General features: G+C 38.0%; 1 protein-coding gene across 6 annotated transcripts in view; it reads left to right on the top strand.

Annotated features, from left to right (window-relative positions):
• The window catches only part of LOC128011659 (neuron navigator 1), a 131,956-nt gene that overhangs the window by 74,639 nt on the left and 35,731 nt on the right, over positions 1-21,586 (top strand). For all 6 annotated transcript variants that reach the window (XM_052594310.1, XM_052594307.1, XM_052594309.1 and 3 more), the window contains one exon: positions 21,246-21,384. In XM_052594310.1, the coding sequence (XP_052450270.1) occupies positions 21,246-21,384 (139 nt within the window). The remainder of the gene's footprint in view (positions 1-21,245; positions 21,385-21,586) is intronic.

Raw genomic sequence — 21,586 nt, forward strand, 5'->3', positions numbered from 1 at the left:
TATAGCTATGGACACAAAAAGAACTCAAATATAAAAGCAAAAGAGGAAAAGCAGGAATAAATATATTTTGTGTGTTGGGATGGCAAGTTTCTTTGTAATGATACAATGAATCTGTATTTCTGTAGATCTTTGTAATGATCTGCTTGGAACAAGTAACCATTGGACTGTGCAGATTTCATGCAGTCACAGCCAGACTAAGTGACTGTTGCTGTTTTTTTTTGGTAATTGACCCACAGGGAGCGGAACTCAGACTTCTTTAGGTTTCAGCGCCATAGAGAAACATTGGAAGATCCAACGCTAGCATCAGTTTGATTGTCTTTATGCTCCAAAAATGGAAAAATTATGTGCCTGCAGTTCTTGTAACACTGATTCCAGGTCTGCGATCGTGATGACCATAACATGATGCATTTCCTGCTTGCATTGTGATTTGTTAACCCTCGCTTCCAAGTGAATCAAGAAAATTGCCCATCATGTACTGTATATTTGATTTTTATATATATATATATATATATATATATATATATATACATCATATATTTAATTTCCACTTGAATTGCAGTCCTTCTGTGTCGAAAATTGTTAAAGAACATCTTGGTGTCTTGGTGTCTTCTACAAGTCAATGGGCACAAGAAAGGACTCTTTAATGTGAAATGAATCCATATGACTCCAGATTGGACGCCAGCTCTGGCACTAGGTATGGCACCATGTCAGAGTAAAAAAGGGTATGAGTTTGTCTGCCTGACTGCATGTACGACAGAGACCCCCTTCCTGCTGGGAGTGTGCAAATCTTGCCTGAAATCTCCCTCGATTGTTCCCTCCAACCACCCACACCCCCCTCCTTAACTACCCGTGCTCTTTTTTCTAAGCTTTTGAAATAAATGCGCATGTATTCTGGAACTGAATGATCCGGAAGGTCTCTAATCCCCTCTCAGCTCACCAAAGGACTGTGATCTGAATAGAAGGGGTCAAGAGTGATTAGAGAAGCTGGCACAACTGAATGTCCTGAAAGATGGTGGTTAAGGGGGGCTGGAGGGTAGTCTGTAAATCTCTCGACATGCCAACAAAATCTTAAAGTGAGAGCAAATTGCTTTGGAGGACTAGACACAATGGTGATGACGAGAAGAACCGAGAAGGAAGTTAATAAAGTGACTTGGCCTCTGTCTTGGCCCAATTTGAGATGGACGCCCATTCATTTAAATGCTCTGACCTTTGCAATCAAAACAAACTCTTCCTAAGTGGATAAAGACATGAGTTTACTAGTTCTACATTTCCTTTCACATGCTCAAAATCCATTTGTATGTTGTGATAGAAGCAGGCTTCCATTTTTGTCGGAGAAGGGTTGCCAGTGGAGCAAAAATGATCAACTGTTGTTCGTACAGAAAGAGTTTTGACCTCAGCAGTGCTCTCTTTGGGGAAGACATCTGTTAGACTTGAGATTTAGGCCATGAACCAATCAAACTGCCTGAGAATTCTTCGGCTGAACTGGAGTTGCACACTTTCTGTATCTCTAACTCTCAACTCAACCTTACTGGACTCAGTGAAGAAACCCAATCTATCAGCCCCTGTCACTCCTCAGCTTAACGGTTTGCTCAGGGGAATTTCACTATTCCTTTAAAATATGAGGAGGCCAAAGTGGGGCAGAATGGCCAGAGATTCAACTGAAGTTTTCAAGGCTGTAACAACATCAAAAGGATTTAGTCTCTGTCAACTAGTCCCCCCTCAGACCCACTTCTTTGGTCCAAGCTATCTGGGTGGGCCAGGGGAATAATTGGGTGGAGGGGCCATGCAAAACAATATTGTGCAAGGGAGAGTGGAAGTGAAATTGAAGAGGAAGTCCTTCAAGGTTTGCGGATGTGTTTTCCCAGAGTTTAAATTAAGTGCGTGCCATGGCAGTGTGCCTTAAAGAAAAGTCAGAAATGTAAATTGTCTTCATTTTCCTGCATGACTTTAGTGCATACTTTAGGAGATAGTTGTTTTCCAGCGTTTCCAAACTTGTGCAATATTTTATAAATGTCAACAAAAAACCTATTGCAAATTGATGGTGATTCCATAAACCAATGTCATGTGACTAAAATGTGTTTTTTCCCCTCTTGAAACTCTGTATTTCAAGTCTTTTGAGGCCATATGATAACTTTGTGCAGGGAACTGTCTGAAATGAATGCCTTCACCGTCGGTACAAAAATTTACCAATGTTTAAATTTTCAAGGATTCTTGAAAGAACTCTTGCAAGCAAATACACAATCCAACATTTCACACTTGCAGTGTCAAACAATGAGATCTAAAGGGGTCTGAAATGCATATGAAAACCAGAGGTTCCCCTCCCTCCTGCTGGGGCTCTCTGATGGTCCCTGTAAGCTGTCATGCATCATTCCCTCTCTCTCCTTTCCGTCCACCTGTTACAGCCAGTCTCACACTCGCCCTTCTTTAAAATACCCTGTGGGAGAGCCACTCAGTCACATCAGCTCCCCTTTCCCTTATAAAAGGACTAAATGGACAAGAAATGGCAGAAAAGTCCGAGAAGCCAACCAACTGAAGTGCAGCGGTTTCTGCTAAAGCTATTTGTGTGTTCTGGAGTAACCCTGGGTTTGACTCTTCTGCTTGACCGCAGTATAGACAGTGGCAATATACTTAGTAGACTAGTGTGTTTAAAGAGAGCGGTGCAAGTTTTTTCCCTGCCGCTGAGGTCAGTTTTACTGTCATTTACAATGGAAAGTTGGGAATTAGGGTGACATAGCTTCTTTTAAAATTTATCCTCCAAGAACTCCTTTCCAACGTTGTGGAATATGCTCAGCTGTCCTCCATCTCCAAACTCTGAGCCAGCTTTGAAGTTGTGTTGTCTTTCTATTGTAAAACGACTTAATGAGATTTTGCTTCATACAGCTGTGTTTAATTCAGACGATATAGAAGCTTGGCATTTTTAGCAGTCTGGGCCCTAGCATCTATTATTTAAACTGTTTAAATCCATCCTTCACTCACAATATGAACGGTTATGGAAATTCATGTTGGTTTTCATCTATCTATCATCACGTCCTGGACCTTTATTTGCACCAGTTTAGAGGAAGTTGTATATATGAAAACAGGAGAGATTTGCATATCGGGATGTGATGGTTTTATTGTAAATAAAGTTGCCTTGAACCAAAAAACATCATGGAGGCATTTTACTGGCTCAAACAAGTTTTATTTGAATTATTTTTAATAAATTTATTGCAGTTGTCAGTTAATATGCTTTGTTGTCTCATGAGGAAGTTGAAGACTGAATTGTTCTTGCACATGCCAACTATGACTTGTGCACTGAATTATTTAACTACATTTTTTGAGAAGTAGTGCAGATTGAAATTGGACATTGTTAGTATGTACTTCCTATACAAGTAATTTTGTCGTACTGTTAAAACCACTGAAATGCCATTGCCATACTGCATCAGCTGATTCAGTCAAATTAATTTCAGAATTAGAATCAGAATTAGAATCAGAATCAGAAAAAAAGAGCCATATCAGTTGATTTCATGAAATTACGTTAATTCAGTCATATTAAAAACATTATATTTTTTTTACCACTCTGGGCCGTAGCATCCACGCAAGTTACCTAATAGAAGTCCCATGCTTCACTTAATGTATGTTACGAGTTGAACTAATACCAATGATTCCATTTCCTACATTTATTTCTTTATATCTAAAATAATCATGCCATATCAGTATGTATCTTGGTATAAAACATTCTGCGATTCTTGACAGAAAAAAAGAAGCTAATTCTTACCAGAAGGAATAATGCTGCTTTTGCCACTGATGTAATTAAACAGATGCTATTAGAGAACTGTCTAATAGAAGCTTTAAGGCCACATCATACAGTGGAGGAAGTGAGTTTTAAGTATATGTGGACATCGGTTTTGCTGTTGAGTCATGGGCCACCCTAGAGGACCCAAAGGATCCAAAAAAAAAAAAGACTGACAGTTAATGAAACACACGTAATGTAGATGTGGAAACTCTCTATAACCATGGCAGGTTCTGAGACTGTACAGATCTCATGGGAGGATAGACACAAATATGCAGGAGCCTTATTTTTCAATGTACTTTATCAGTATGTATGTAGCCAAGTTTGTTCAAGGTGGAGGCATGGGCTGAATGGTTAGGATTTTTCAAGTGATGAACTTCCATTTGGGCTGTTCTAGAGCAGTCCAAGATTTCGGGTGTATCTAGGGAAACGTGTTAATAAAATATAGTCTGTTCTTCATCAGGCAGCACTGTGCCCTCCTACAATGGATCTCTTGTGCACTGTGGATGGTAGACTGACAGTAGAGAAATGTTAGCTCACACAGTGAAAGTCAACATGGGGATAGATGGGAAATTGTTCAATTTGCACATTCACGCATGGGATAAATCACTCCACTCGCATACTTTCACATCAGGAATACTCTCCGGATCATCCTCACAAGTTGAGTAATGCTTTGTTTGCTCCTTAGAATGTTGTGAAAGGGATCGGCTCCTGAAAGAAAGGAGTGAATAAGACAGGGAGCGTTGGCCTATGAGTTCTAGATAAGGTGGATGAGGGCTCCCAGGTCTACTCGGTTGCTCTTTCATCTCTCACACACTGACTTTTTCCCAGGGAAATCAAAGTCTCCAGTCGGTGCCCAGCCATTATGTTGAGGAAGGGGCCGTAACAATCACCACAGTTGCCAATTAAGTCAACCACTAGGACTGCTTAGTGTACAGATCCTGGAAGAAGTAGGGGGTATGGAAAGTCTGTTAGAGACGAGAAGCCTGCTCCCTCTGAACTGTGGACACCTTCAAAGGCATGCTGATGAAACAAAGGTCGTGTTTTGCAACAGATTCTTCATGACCCCAGGAACAATGTCATGGTTGCCCTTGCAAAACATGCTGCCTTGATGATGATTCTGTTTAGGGTGCCCACTCTTTGTTATGGTTTTTGGTGTGTTGCAATGGTTCCCTTGCCATTATAATGGGGGGCGCCCTGTACTTATACTTCATAGAAATATAAAAGCATTCTACCAACAGCATAGTTTGAGATCTCATCCATGTCCAAATGTGTGGAACAACTTATAAATATAAAAACACACTTCTTCTCAAGAAACAGCGCAGTTTGAGGTATCAATCATGTCCAAATGTGGGGGACAACACAGTTATATGCTTATTAGGGACTTGTTTAAATCTCCAATGCCAAATATGAGCAATAGCTAGTCATAGTGATGTTTTCCCCTTAGTCAGAATTTCCCACTTCACCTTAAAGTGCAGTGGTTGGTGCCAGGTTGCACACTGGTACATTTACACACTGGTGTTTATTGGAATTACGCAACTGCATCGGTTTCTCAGGTCAGCCGTAATTGCGAAAACCAGACAAACTGTTCTCCGCAAACATTTACTGAGTGCAATAAAACCGCAACGACTTGCTTACAGCAGTGTTGGATATGCTGGCTCTGACCACAGCCCCCGTCTCAGAGGGAGATCAGAGAGGCAGGGGAGGGAAATCATTCATTATACAGGACTCTTTGCCTATTAGTGTCTCTTTTGTTTCTTGCCCTTTCTCCCTGTCGTCTCCTGGTGCCAGGCAACACTGCGGGCAAGAGACTGGCACACCTGCAGTCGCTGTCTTTGTGCATGCTGCCAAAGGTCCAATCAAGCATGTCTGTCACATCTTTAAAAGAGAGGCACACACACACACACCTGGCTAGATGCTAAACAACATCAGGGCCACCAGCGATGTGTTGACTGCTTAATGCTTGGGATGTGTGAGCCTGCTCTGTGTGTGTGTGCATGTGTGCAATGGAAGAAGACCCTCTTTGTCCCTTTCTCTCTGGCCTGTCCTCTGTTCTTAAAGGTTTATTCATGCTATCGTCTCACTGGTTCCAACAGAGTCTTGGCTTTCTTCGAGCAGACTGTTCATTTAGAAAAGCAGTCTATTGACTATAGAGAAGAGTGGCTTTTCACTGTGTGGTTTGTTCATGTTCAGAGAAATGCGCCTTGCTCTACTGTTATCTTTTGAGTGATAAACATTTTCTAAATCTAAGCCTGCTGCATGTAGTTTCGATAGTTTAAAGTATTCAGATTGCTGGCAGGATATGGCAGCTGAAGCGATTAGATCTGGAGCTTGTCGTGATTTATAGAGAAAGAGTCACGTTTTATAGCAAGGCTGTTGACTTTGAGAGAGACAAATCCCACTGATGATAAGATTAGTGATTAATCAGTACATGGGTTTTTCAATGGCCGATTTCCAAAATTGTGTCTGTATACCCTACAGCAAGTAGGCTATGTGAGTGATACGGAAATTATGTATTTTAACTAATCGTTATAAATGAAGAAAAACTGTTTAAATCCATCCTTCATTCACAATATGAACGGTTATGGAAATTCATGTTGGTTTTCCATCTATGTGTATTCTTCATGTCCTGGACCTTTATTTGCACCAGTTTAGAGGAAGTTGTATATATGAAAACAGCAGAGATTTGCATATCAGGATGTGATGGTTTTATTGTAAATAAAGTTGCCTTGAACCAAAAAAAACTAAAACTATTTTTCATAAATATATTACAATCGTCAGTTAAGCTGTTTCGTTGTCTTATGAAGAAGTTGAGGACTGAATTGTTCTTGCACATACCAACTATGACTTGTGCATTCAATTATTAATGACATGTTTTGAGAAGTAGTGCAGATTGAAATTGCACATTGTTATGTACTTCCTATAGAAGTAATTTTGTCACATTCAGTTCAAAATAAATAAACTAATAAACTAGACATTAAAACCGTGAAGTCATTAGCCAGTGTTCCACCTGTAGCACTGTTAAAACCGCTGAAATGCCATTGTTTTCAGTTCATTCAGTCATACTGCATCAGTTGATTCAAATTAATCTGGTCATATCAGTGGATTACGTGAAATTAAGTTAATTCAGTCATATTAAATACATTCGATTCAGTCCTATCAGATGGCGATTCTGACTAGAACAGAACCAGACCATTTCATATAAATGACATGTTTAGAGTGAAATCTCTGAAGACCTGAAGGATGCTTCACACTGTAATACTATCTGTCATTAGTGTTTTAATGATCGAGGCAGTCTGAGTGAGAGATGCACAGCTGAAGAGAGAAAGACAAGAGAAGAGGAGGGAAGGGGGTGGACATTTGGGGGTGTTTCCTTTCCTCTCTCTCTCTCTCTCTTTCTCTCTCTGTTTCTCTCAGCTCTGCGCAGAGAGCCGCTTCTCATTCAAACCTCCCAAAAGCGACCGCTGGATGTTATCTGCATGTAGTAGGCTATGTGAGTAACAAAGCGCAGTGAGACATAATGAGCGGGCGGGTTCTGAACGGGAAAATGCTGCAGCTTCAGGGTCAGAGAGCAGGACGGACAATGCACTATCATCTCTCAAGGTAACGCTCAATCTGAATCTCAACGCGATTCCTTTATTGCTTCTCAATGCATGAGAGTTCAGCTGTGTCAGTTCGTTTCAAACTGATTTAAATATCCCACACGCGCTACTAAATAGTGCTAATTCGTTTCTAAACTAACACTCATTGTCGATATAATTTAGTGTTGATTAAATTTGATTTTTAGCTCAATGTGTTACCTTATAGCTCTCTCGGGAGGCCGTAATGAATTGATATTTAAACGCGCGTTTGATTGCGCGCTTTTACGCGCATATTGTGTGAGAGACGTGCATGTCTTTGTGTCCGTGAGTTGTGTTAAAGTGTTGAGTGTGTGAATAGTTGCGTGTCACCGCTGCTCTGTGAGTGTCGCAGGCAGAGGCGTTGAATGGGAATGAATGGAGGTGTGTGTCGGTGCATTGCGGAGGGGGTAACAGGCGGATATCTCGCGTCAGGAGGAAGTGTTCTCCTATTGTTTGAGGACTGTTTGTGGATTGCCTGGAGCGCAGGTTTGCTCGCTGATGGGGACGTGGGGTGTGCTTGTTTCACCGTGTTTCGTTATATACAGTGGGCTGAATTCCCATCTGACCTAGATAAGAGGATGCGAGTGGGGTGCTGAGCCAGTGCTCCACATTTTCAGTAACTGTATAGAGGCTCCGTCTCAAAGCTGAGCTGAGCTGTCTATCTGGACACTAAAGATGCGTCCTGTCTTACATTCAGATTCAACAGGGGGCGTGTCCGCTGTCATAGCAAGAAGAGCATCCTTCTGACAAAGGGAATGATAATTAGTAGGCCAATAACTAGCGGTGAATTTATGGTTTTTTCATAGATAGATAGATAGATAGATAATATTGCATGTGTGTATATTTGTAATGTATGTTGGAAAATTTGTGATATATATGTACAATATTTGCACGTCCTGATTTTGCTGAGTTTGATGTGTTCCCAGGTCAACATATTTTGTTGACCCTGGAACAACATTTTAATCCAAAAATGTTGTCTTGACCATATCCCTACACCCAAATCTAACCATAACCATGAATATTCCCTAAAACCAGAGGAAATTATAGATGAATGACACTGATGTACAAGCACCAAACTCGGATTGTAGGTCTAAACTTAAAAAAATTATAAACTGGATCTTCTAGTCTGATTGGCTAATCACAATGTTGGCCCAGGGTCAACAAAGATGTTTATCCAGAAACATGTTGTACTTGGTAAAATCAGGTTCTGCTACAATTGTTTACTCTATAATAAAATAAACTACCGATAACAGACGCGCACACAATTTACTCTACATTAAAAACATCGTACTAACAATTTATTTAAAAGTATTATATTTTAGCAACAAAAATACATTATTTTATAAATCATTCATTTTTTAATTTAATTAAACTTATATACATTTCAATTCTAAATTAATTGTTTCTGTTTAAATTATTTAGCTAGTTAACCGATAGTTAATAATATTCAAAGGTTTGAAACAGGTGGCTGTTTTTCAGACTTCTGTTAACCTGACAGTCCCAAAATTAGTCCTTGCCATTGTGGCAATGTTGCTCCTGTCGTTCAATCTTACACATCCGAGCACAAGAAAGGAACTTACAAAAAAATATGTATATATATTACCTAAATAAACATGACTCTTTTGACCCCATCTCTGCCCCCGTATTAAAACCCAGTTGCTGTGATCATCTGAGGAGCTCTTAACTAACTCAAAATCTGACCTCTCCCCATGATACTGACAGACGGTGCCCCTCTTTCCCTGCTGTCCTTATTGATTTTGACCTTGAAATGCACAGCCCTGTTTTTGCAGCCCTGGATGGCTGACCCCTTGTGTAATGTCATTAGAAACAAAGAGATCAAGCCGTTACTGCTCTGCGCGTTTAGCCATTATGAGTGCAAAAGTTTGCTTTGTGTCTTTGACAAAGACCAGTTTCTCAACTGTGGGCCTTATCAGTCATATCATGAGCGAGTCTCTCCAAAGTTGGCAGGTCCAGCCTCTTTATCTGTTTGTTTAAGTTGTTGGGCCATTTAAAATCAAACAACAGTACTGCCAGAAGGTGATATACTGTCGGGCAGCTGGCAGAGTGTGTCATTTGTACAGGAATAAGAGTTATTAGTTCTGTAATGACCGGTTATTTTTGTGCTATGCAAAGCACCAGTTTGTTATGCCAGAGTAAAGAGATTAGTTGCTCTATAAGTCACTCTCTGGGAGTTTTGCCTTGTCTGGACCTGTCAGTCTTTTCTGAGAAGTTAAACCAAACCTGTTTGACACAAACTGGCTTTGTGGGTTCTGGATTTGAGTCATTTAACCCGTGCTGAAGTCAGGCTCCGTTCTTGAGCCGTTGAGTTTTACTGCTTTCATGGATGAGCTTCCTGCAGTGAGCTGTTTGTAGCTACAGGGGGCGGAGAGGATGTTAAAGTCCGTTAAAGCAAATAAAGTAACTAGGAAGCTTTTGTCCTGTTTGCTATTGTTGCAAACAACCAGCCGGTCTGATCATCTCCAACATCAGGAAGAGATGAGCACCCATATCCTGTTTTGGATATTGTGCTGAAGAGTCGATGGTGCAATCATTTATGGTGCATCATGAAATCTCACATTTGGGCATCTTTTTGGGGTTTGAGTGGATTATTTTGGAACATTTTTTCATTGTGTCATCTGATTATGGAGGATTTGTTTGTTTGTCACCCATTTTAACCCTAGATTGATGTATCAGTTTAGTCTCAAATGGATTTTGAAGTGTTTATAATGTATATATCACACAGTTTATTGTGTTTAATTTATATCTGTATGATTTAATTCATGATAAACCATATACATATATGCACTACCATTAAAATACAGTAAAACAGCAATATTGTGAAATAGTATTACAATTTATGTAATAATATCTCTATGTGAATAGAATTTAATTAATTCCTGTGATCAATGCTGAATTTTCAGCATCATTACTCCACTGATTCCATGATTTTTCAGAAATTAGTATAATATGCCGATTTGCTGCATTTCTTATTATTATCAATGCTGAAAATAGTTGAGCTGCTTCATATTTTTGTGGAAACTGATAGAATTTTTCCAGGATTCACTGATGAATAGAAAGTTCAAAAGAACAGCATTTGATTGAAACAAAATATTAAACATTAAACATTAACATTAAAAAAAAAAATTACTGTCAATTATGAACAATTTAAACTAATGCACCCTTGCTGAATAAAAGTGGTATTTCTTTGAAAAAATGACCCCAAACTTCACAATAATCAACTGATTAAACAAATCCTCATTTAATATATATATATATATATATATATATATATATATTTTTTTATTATTAAATTATTAAAATTGTTGAAACATTATTTCTTATTATTATCTGTTTTTGTTCCAAACCATGAGCAATTTATTTTTAATCATTAGATTAATTGAAAATTCAAAAGAACAGCTTGTATTTGAAATAGAAATATTCTGCAACATTAAAAAAGTGTTAAAAGTATAGGAAAAACAATAACAGTATTTGCCCATTTGCCCATTTTAACTTCAGGATTCAACATTTAACACACAAAGCCGTTGTTCACTGACAGGTTGTGATAAAAAAATTGTGCAAAATATGATCCACATTGTCCAAAGTCCAAATATGATCCAGGAGCTCCATGTGAAAGCACGCACGTGATGGAGATTTACTTCTGATTACAGAACCGGCTTTACTGACAAGATGCGCATTAAGTATCACATGCTATCTATCGTGCAGCTCTAGTTTAATTGTATTATGTTGTTATAAGAAGAGCCACTGTTCTTATAAACCCACATTTGTGGCCAAGTTGTAATGGACATATCTATATACAATCAGTACTGATACCATACACTCCACTGCACTAGTGATTTTCATGCATTCGGCATTGAAGAATGAGGAACATAGAACAACTCTAATAACCTCTGCAAAACATTCAACTAACTTTTATTATTCCGAAGTCAGCAGTCAGTTTTTAGACCATTGCTGCGAATATTTCTTGTTGACCTCAGCAGCACTGCTTCCTCGTGTCCCTGAAGCCGTGGCGTGGTACAGCAGGATTAGTTGAATCCGTGCCTGTGTATTGTTATGGTGGAGTGCGTGCAGTTGTCTTTAGCAGCTGGAAGGAGAAGGAGAAGAAGGAGGAGGAAGAGGCCACGCTGGGTTTAACAGTGGCCACAGCTGCTATGAGTTAGGCCGGGGTCTGGGAGGAGCGTGCTTCATTCACTCTACCTCTCTGTCCTCCCCTTTACCAGTCCCCCACTTTCAAACCAAAACATTTCCCTCAGCATCCTGGATTCAAACGGGAGTGTGTCCGTTAAATCAACCGACAACACTGGAGTGGAGCCATGGGAAACTTGAACTCCAAGCACATGTATGCTTGGCATGGAGCTCATTGTTTAAGATGTCCTGGATTCCTTCAGGTTGTGTTCTGATACTAAAAGTGGGATAAAATGAGCTCTGCTACTTTTCCCTTTCACACTACACACTACCATAGGAGAACCATTTCGGTTCGCCAAAGAACCTTTGAGTGGACATTTGTTCTTTGTTTGAAGAACATTTGAATAAGCTGAAGAACTGTTTTCCAATATAAAGATCATTTTGTGGAATGGAGAGGTTTAGTGGATGTAAAAAAAGTCTTCATGGATCCATTGATTCCAGTAAAGAACCGTTATTTTTAATACCACCAATTTTGGTGGTATTACCGCTTGGCCAACATGGCATCAGCATCAGTATTAATTGACCACTAATATACTATGTATTACGTCTTTTATAGACATTTCTCATAGACATCTTTTAAAGTAAATATACAAAGAGTGAGTTTGTGTGTCAGGGTGCTCAAATTTAAGGAATGGCCTTAATTCTTAAGTATTTTAATGGTGGAAAAGATGTCCTCACGAATAGCTTAGTTAGTTTATAAGACCCAGATTAAGCCTAGTCCAAAACCAATAGGGATTTTCAATAGCGAATCCCCTCTGAGCAGTTTCATTAAGCTTAATCTGTGCCTGGGAAAATGGCCACAAAAATCCCAATCAGCAATTAGTTGTAGATCAAAACAAGTCTTAATCTTGGTAGCCCTTAAGCACCATATTCACACTTTAAGGAGAGGGTATGTTGTAGACAGAGAAGCAGAAATTATTAGAGGTTGGATCGTGCTTCAGAACAGCTTTAATGAATTACTTGCAGACCGTAAATCTGGATCGAGTCTCCAGAGTTCTGCTTGCTCAATATTTAGATTTTTCCCTGGCTTTCTGCACCGTACAACTGTTGCTTAATACCTAGAGTTTGGTTCACGTGATCTGAGTTCACAGACTTTCTCATCAGCTTTCCAGAGTTCAAGAGACTGAGTAATGGACCACTGTGGAGAATCTGTAGGGGCCTACAGGAAATCCAGTGAGAAGATGTAGGCCAGGATTTCCAGCTTGACCTCACTGACTCATGTTTGTGGTATTGAGGAGCTCAACATCATACTAATGATTGTTCTGCATGCAAATTACATTACATGGATGAAGTTAGTCTAAAATAATATATTTTAAGAATTAGGAATGGGTAAGTGTGGTCATCCAGCAACTGACTAGACAGAAGTGAGTTTGTCTACATCTAAAATGAAAATAAGGAACTTTTAGCTTTATGATTTCTAACAGATTGTGGCCCTTAAAATTTACTTTTATTGGTGTATCCTCTTTTAGTCCATTTAAATCCGTCATATTAGTAATTTTAAATAACATTAAAACATTATTTGATCAAAGGTTTGTATTCAGTTTTTCAATTTATTTTTTAAAAGAAATTTAATTTTAAAAGATACATTTAATTGCTTAGAATTGACAGTTAATACATTTCTAATATTGCTAAATATTTATGTTTCAAGTACATGCATTTTTATGAATACAATGTTTTTTTGGCTATTGCTAAAAATGTATCCCAGCGACTTAAGACTGGTTTTGTGTTCCAGGGTCACATATAACGTTTTTTTTTTTTTTCACTAGTGATTTATTTTATTAATAATACGATTTGTGCAATTATAGGTTACGGTTACGTGGAATTTGTTCACTTGTTGAATATCTGTCCATTTATAGATAATCAACTTTGAAATTAGAATCTTTGTTATTTATTTGTTATTAATTTATTTTTGGTGTCGGGTGAATTTCTTAAGAACGACCGTTCATTAAGACAACGCAGTAACTAGTTAATTTTGAAAATGTGTAGCTTCGTCATCAAATTTCTTTCAAAGTGAAGATAGCTAGCACTGCATCCACAGAGAGATTATGTGTAGTTTATTAACTCCACCCTCTTTTCAACTGTTCAAGCACCTCTCAAAACTTACGCACATCTGTCATAATCTGCACAGATGGAGTATGTAGTGTCTTTATTGGGAAGTTGCTCTAACTTGATAGATAATCCTCACTAATCCCTATTGTAAGGCTTATTTGCTTTGGTAGGCTTGCGAAACTGGGCCTGTTATTCTATCATGTTGTTTTTCATTTTAATAAGTGCGATGGAAATGTGTGAGGGAGGAAATACATTTCTGTTTTCACATGACAAGCTGGCCGATCAGATAAATGACTGGTCCCGGTGAGAATAGCACTCTGCGTAACACTGTTGGGCAACAGACAGCTTTTGGCAGACAGAGACCCTCTGTGACCTGTCTCCATATGTTTAACATACAACAGAATATGGATAAGGTGCCTGTGTCATTTAAAGGTCATCCAACGATCCATCAGTTTAACTGTCAAACCCATTTGAACATGTTAAGCTTTTTAGAAATGTTATCGATGTTGTCAAAACTGAAGTATAATGCAATAGTCTTTCAAGCAAGGTGTCTTTGATAAGCGTTGTCAGGCCAATCTGTTCTCCAAAGCTTAGCTGGTTAGGTGGTCCTGCACCCCGTATTGTGAACCATCTGTGCTGCCAGTCGCAGCCATTTCTCCGCCCACTCTTCAACACACACACACACACACACACACACACACACACACACACACACACACACATAAAGTGTAACTGCTACAGTAGATAAATGATAATCAGAACGCTTAGCAAATTCAAGATCACTTTAACAAGGGTTGAAATAAGTGGGATATTGTACAGGGAGATGAACAATAAACAAAGGCACAGGTGACAAATAATATGATATAGCAAAAGCTGCATACATTATAATAATTATATTTAAAAAAAAATCTAAATATATCTAAAATATTTAACGATTGATAATAGCATGTCATACCCCAGGTCATACATTTTCCGTAAAGTATTTTATGCCAGCTATCAATTTATTTACATAGAAACCACATCAGAGTTGTACACTGTAAATATACTGTATATATTACACTCTACTATACAGATTGCTATCTTAATGAAAAAAAGAAAATAAAAAAAAGTCTTGATGGGCAGCCAAGTCTACAGTTCACCTGAGCCAAGTTTGGCAGTATATGCTGGCTTTAACCGTGCCTTTGTTCTCGCCTGATGGGACAACTGTAGCATGGCTTTAACAACAGTGCATTTCACGCAATAGCGATCCATTTTTAAATCTACTTGAACACATTTTCATGTGTGGTCAGAGCGCCTTGTGTTCTAGATGATTGATAAAGAACACTCTAATGGTTTACATGGTAGTTTTTGGTCTTGGACACGCATGTCGTTTTCACTCTGAGCCGTCACTCCCTCTGCGGATTGCGTGTGACCAGTTGGTGCTGATGAAAGAGGATCTGCCACCTGTCATTTGGCATTCCAGTATTTTGCTAAGCTGGGCAAATTGGGATGGGCAAAGTATGAATTATGTAGAACATCTAGGCAATTGATATATACTTCTGTATGTGTTGAAAATAAAGGCCATATGCTACTGGCGACATGCAGTTGCTGTCTAGTATGTGCATAAAATAAAATAAACTTGGAGTCAAAAGCAGGACTGGACACTATTTTTTGCAGCCTTTTAGTAATATTGATTTATATATTTATTAGGGCCGGGACTTTAACGCGTTAATTGAGATTAATTAATTACACAAAAAAATAACGCGTTAACTAAGATTAATTAATTACAGGAAAAAAAATTCCCGCATTTTTAATAACTTATTTTTGCACCGCGGAACGTTTCTCACTGGATGAGTTTCGGCGGGACCTATTATACTGAAGCACCAACTAGCGTTCGCATATCACTGCAGCAGCACATCGAGCCTCAAGTATCACCTAAATGCAAAACATATAGCAGCTAGCGTGGACTTTACACTTTATGTTGAACTATGTATTATTTTGTTGTTGCAACAGTTTATGTTGAACTCTTTATTGTTTTGGCCAAGTTTGTTGAGAGTTGGAATTAGTATGTTATGGCCTCTGAAGCAACAGAGAGATGTTTTCTAATAGTCAGTGTTTCCAATGTTCTGAATGTAATTGACAGTATTGTGTTTTACTTAAAAAACACTTTACAGAAGGTTCCAGCACCTATAAGCTTCCTGAATTTCTGAAATGTACTATTTCTAAATTATTTCTAAATATGCTATTGCTACACTTCATGGCAAAAAATTGCACTGGTCTGCTAGACTTGGTTGAACAAAAATAAACAATATTTTGTTGCTTAAGCTTATGTATTCAGTCATTATTCAATGGTATACTATAAATCCATGTGAAAAAAAAAATTACTTCTCACTGTTCTCAGGTCAAATATTTATATGCGATTAAAATGCGATTAATTTCGATTAATTAATTACAAAGCCTCTAATTAATTAGATAAATTTTTTTAATTGAGTCCCGGCCCTAATATTTATATATATCTTGACATCTTTGTGGACTTTTACTTAATTTAAAAAAAAGTGCACATGCTGTGACTTTATGTCAGTTAAATTAAGTTAATAGTAGTTAAATTCTTCTGCAACAAAAATGTAAATATTTGATATATAACAACTAGCTTTAAGTCAGGGGTACCTGTTTATGGATCATGTCCATTATTTTGGATTTGAACTACTTTCTGGATTAAAATTTTGTGTTATTAAAAAAAGACAGAGGACCCAAGATAGTACCCTGAGGAACACCACATACTGTAAAAACACCAAGTATAGGCTGTTCATTGTTATTTGTTTATGTTGGTCCAGTGTATTTTTTGTTCTTGATAGAGGTCTGTCTATGTGCATTCTTACTACCCTAAAACCCCCCAAATAGTGCTTTGATAGTGGATGCCTTTTTTAGAAATACACTATTGCTGTTATCTGCTTGCCTTGCATCTATGCAATTAAAGTTAATGTTTGGTTTAGGGTGGAGGGGATGGATAGGAGGACACTTTATCCTCAAAAGGTTATTTATTTATTTTTTTCTATCTGGCGGGGCTCTGGCTGCAATTACGGTGTAGCTTTGACACAATGTTATTGGGTTTTTTGAGAGCCCTATTCTGGGAAGCGAGGGCAGATAGAGTAGTGTGCTTCAGTTGGAGAAAGACAGGCTCTAACAGCACTAGGGCAATTAGCTCAGTGTTGATTGCACATGCACATTTCTCCCTGCTTTTGTTTAGTTTTTTTTTCTTTAAAATGGACAGAATGCACATTGTATTTGTTTGCTGCAAAGGTATATTATCGAAGTTTATTTAATATGGATCTAAAATGATGTTCAAATTAAAGTAGGAGTGGTAGGGCAGCAGTTAAATCATGGTAAGATATGTTGAGCTCTGCTGGTCATGCAGGTAATCTAGTTTCTAGTTTTAAGTCCAGACTGCAACATGTCCTGACCTTTATGCTCTCTCCCTGGAAATGTCTTTTAACTATTCACTATATATCTGTCTAAAGTACTGACTAAAAATACATAAAAATGTACCTATGTGTAGGGATGTAAAGGCTGGGACACACCAAGCTGACTTTAAAGAACTAGCTGCGATGAAACCACTGTGGTTTCAAACCATCAAACCAAAAAGCTGCACTGGAACACACCGCACAGACTACAGCTGACAGGAAAACTAACAGGAACGAGCTGTTCATATCAGCAGATATTATTAATAGTATATATTCATCATTCAAAAGGAGAAACTGAAACAAAGATATACGAGATAAACGCAGATATACGAAATGTAAACAAAGCAGCACTTGCTTACCATTTTGAATATCAGTAACGTTAATAACTTTAATAATTTTATGTGGCTCATGCTGTTATGAAAACATTTGTGTATTGGAATAATTGGGAAACATCACGTAACATATAAACAGCCTTCTATCTGTACTGCCTTCATTCACATGCTTGTTTTCATCACTTTCGCATTAACATTCTCTGCACTGACTCATTCGCTAAACTGCAGACTCAATCAGAGCTCTCACTCTCGCTGACGGCCCGATGGCCCCGATGTTGAATCAGCCAAACTGCCCACGATGGGAGCCCGACGAGAGCCGACGAGTGGAACAGACCTAGCAAAATACCCCGACCGTCACTCGCCGTTGGCCCAATGATGGAAAACGGCCGATCATCGGCTTGGTGTGTCTCGAGCTAAACGATTAACCACGAGCTGATTGAAAATCGTTTCAAACCAAAGAAACGATTTAAGGAACGCCACCTGCTGGCAGAGAGTGAATCTGCATCTCGTTCAGCTCGTCTGCTGTTTTAAGTAGATATTTATATGTATAGTTTCACAAAACTGAAGTCAAAACATTTAGTTTTTTACTTCAAAATTTCTGAATCATACAAATCTAATATCAATTAAAAACTGCCCATGTTGCATGTGTGCAGCATCTTTGTTTGGATCATGATTAAAATGCAGTGGTTGCCTCTCATTTTAAATGGAAAGAGCACAGTCAAAGCCTAATTTTGTTTATATGAAGAGATTTATTTTATTTGTTACTTATTTATCTGATTTGGGGCTTTTTTAAGTTTCAATTTAGTTTTGTTATTTACATTTAAATATATTTAGATTTTGTCATTTAGCAGATGCTTTTATCCAAAGCTACTTACAAATGAGGACAATAGAAACAATTAAAACCAACAAAAGAGCAATAATATGCAAGTGCTATATTAGTATATTATTATAGTTATAGTTCAATTTCACAAAAGAAAAGGACAGGGACGTGAGTTGAGTGAATTGTTACATCCCTACCTATGCATTTTACATAATGCACTCTTTTATATGAATAGGACCCAAGCATAAGGCCCTAAACATTATTTGTGTCTTTTAATGCAGTAAATTGATGTTCAATGTTAAATTTTATATGTTTCATTGTTTTAATTAATTAGACATGCAATTTGATAACTGAAATGTAATTTAACCACTAGAACATGATCCAGAAATCCAGAATTAAAACAGGAAAAGGGAATCTTTGAAGAAATAAAAGGAATTTGGTGAAATAAATAAAACTGGTTTTATAAGGCTCTACTTTTCTCATCTAATATTCATTTCACTCAGAAATACACAATATTATGAAGGTGAAATAAGTTGTGAATGTTGTTTTATATCATTTTTAAAGCTGAATATAAATCCTTTGCTTCCAGTAGCATTTTTTATAATCCTTTAATCTGAGGTCACAGAGTGTTATGGTACAGTATTCGTTAGTGCTGGTTAAGCCTAATCTTGCTGAGATTCTGCTGCTCATTATCTTTTTTTCCCACCAGAACTAAAGCCCTATAAAGTCCATCTGAGTTAAAAAAAATGTAAATAAAAAAATCCCATCCACTGACACTATGAACAGGGCTGGTCAAGGGAGCGTAGCATCTCCAAAAGGTCGCTGTGCTTATCTGCATTTTCCCTTCCACAGAACAACATCAAACACACCGTTTTAGTCCAGGTTTATCGGAAACTGCATGGTGTCTCTGGCATGCCTTTGAAGTGAGGCCTGTGTCTGTTGGATGCTGTAGGTTTTCAAGGTGTCCTCGTCCTCCTTTTCCACATCACCTGCGGCAGATAGTTTGCAGAGAGGCTCTGCTTGACATGTTGCGCACTTAAAGTGACACTTTCAAAAATAAATCAAGATCACACAGATGAGATGTTGCTTGTGATTCAACTGACACATCATATCTGTTGAGTTTACAGGCTTGAAGAAAGATCATAGCTTTTTAAGTCCCACATATGGCACCCTTGCAAGGCATCAAAGCAAAAAACAGCTGTCAAATGAGACATCGCATCTCACAAATATTCCCAGCTGTAGAGGTAAACATCAGACTGCCGTTCATCCTTTAAAACTATCACCGGAGTGCTGTCATTTCAGGTCTGGAGATGAAGATTTTGAGTGTAATCATAGAGTTTGATGCTCGAGGTGCTCCAAACAGCCCCGAAACTTGAACCCCGATCATTATCGCTCCTAAAGAGACCGTCAGTGTTTCACCTCAGGGCTGGCCGTCTCACAAAACAGCTGAATGTGCTTAGATATCTTCTAATGACAGACTCCTCACAATGTGCTGCTACTTAATCCAGTATTTAAGTGTCACCGGGACATCTTAGGAATTTAAAGCATCTGGAAAATAGAGACTGGAGGTGGAAATAGAGGGAAAGTGTTGAAACTATTGTGTTTTGTGGATAAAGGTTCAAAGGCTAGTATTGTGTATCAAAGCTATTGTTTATGGCACTGAAGAATTGTATGGTATAATAAGATTCTTTTTTTACATTTACATTTAAATGGTTTTGTTCTATTGTTTTGTTTTGCTGTTTTTTTTATTTTGCTTTCCTGTTTGTTTTCTTTTTTGTGTTACTTTGTTGTATTGTGTTTTGCTTTTGTTTTTTTTAATTGTTTTACTATTTGCTTTGTTTCTCTGCTGTTGTTTTTTGTTTTATTTGGTTTGCTTGGCTTTAATTTATTTGTTATTTTTTTGCTTAGTGTTTTGTTGTTGTTTTGTATTGCATTTTCTTTTTTGTGTTACTTTGTTGTATTGTGTTTTGTTTTTATTTGTTTTTATTGTTTTACTTTTTGCTTTGTTTCTTTGCTGTTTTTTTATTTTGTTTTGCTTAGCTTTATTTAGTTTTTTTTTTTTTTGCTTAGTGTTTTGTTGTTGTTGTTTTTGTATTGCATTGCATTTTTTTTTTTTTTTTTTTATCTGCGTCTGATGTAATATCAATAGAAAATAAATTTCTACACAAGACTTTTGAAATGCATCCAGTAGTACAGTTGCATTAGACATTAAACAGTGTTAAACAGTTTGATTGGGCCACGTCTTTCCATACAATTCACAAAACATCTGAGTGGATCAGCAGTGAATCCTTTTCTGAAGAAACATTGCAGAATGTCTTCCCAAAGTCAGCTGTTTCATTCCATAGGTCTCCACAGCTGAGCAGACAGCCTCACAAAGATGAGGAACCCGTGACTGTGTGTTTTATTCTGATATCTGATAACAGTTACACAACACACATTTTATCTGCTAGGAACCTGTCCGGTTCCTTTGTGGCTCAACAAGTTTATCAATTGTTGTTTCTGATTGGAAAGGTTGCAGCTGTCTTTTTTAAGCACACATGTTCAGTGATGTGAGGATGGCCTTATCATTTTCTCACGGTTTATCAGGTCCTGTGCGACAAGATGTGTTCTTATCTCAAAGTCACCTTCCATCTTGGAGCATTTGCTTTTTCAGGACCCTGACACACCAGGACCAGACAAAAACAGATATCCTTGTGAATCTTTAACTATGTTTTCATAGCAGCTGGTGTCACAGACAACGTGTGCAAACACAATATATTCAGATTAAAGCCTTTATTCACGAAGCAGGTGTTCAAAATGCCAAAATGCAAACAAAAATTATTTTTGCATTTTAGTTTTCATAAATAGTCTGTATTGACTGCTGAGTGTTATGCTCGAGTAGGTCAATGTAGTACATGTTTTTTTCTTGCTCTTTTAGAAGAAATACATTTGCATAAAGAATTAATAATTCATTATGACCTAGTTATGACCCGAATCAGATTAGTGATGGCATTTCTCATGTTTTCTTCGCAGTTGGGATGAAAGCAGCTCCATCAGCAGCGGTTTGAGTGACGGATCAGACAACCTCAGCTCAGAGGAGTTCAACGCAGGCTCCTCCCTCAACTCCCTGCCAACAACTCCCATTGGCTCCCGACGAAACTCCGCCATTGTGGTAATTTACTTTAATTGAATAGAAATATTGCTCTCACAGTCTGTGTTTAAGGTGTATTGCATCAGTTGGCCAATTTGTGACATGCAATGCTGGAACGGTCTAGCCTGAACACACAGTACTTAGTGCTAATGGGATGAATGTGTTACAAACCACTAACCGCTTTAGAGTGAGAGAGCGCGCACTGACTCAGTCAATACCCATC

The sequence above is a fragment of the Carassius gibelio genome, chromosome B23 (assembly GCF_023724105.1).
Source record: "Carassius gibelio isolate Cgi1373 ecotype wild population from Czech Republic chromosome B23, carGib1.2-hapl.c, whole genome shotgun sequence".
Lineage (NCBI taxonomy): Eukaryota > Metazoa > Chordata > Actinopteri > Cypriniformes > Cyprinidae > Carassius > Carassius gibelio.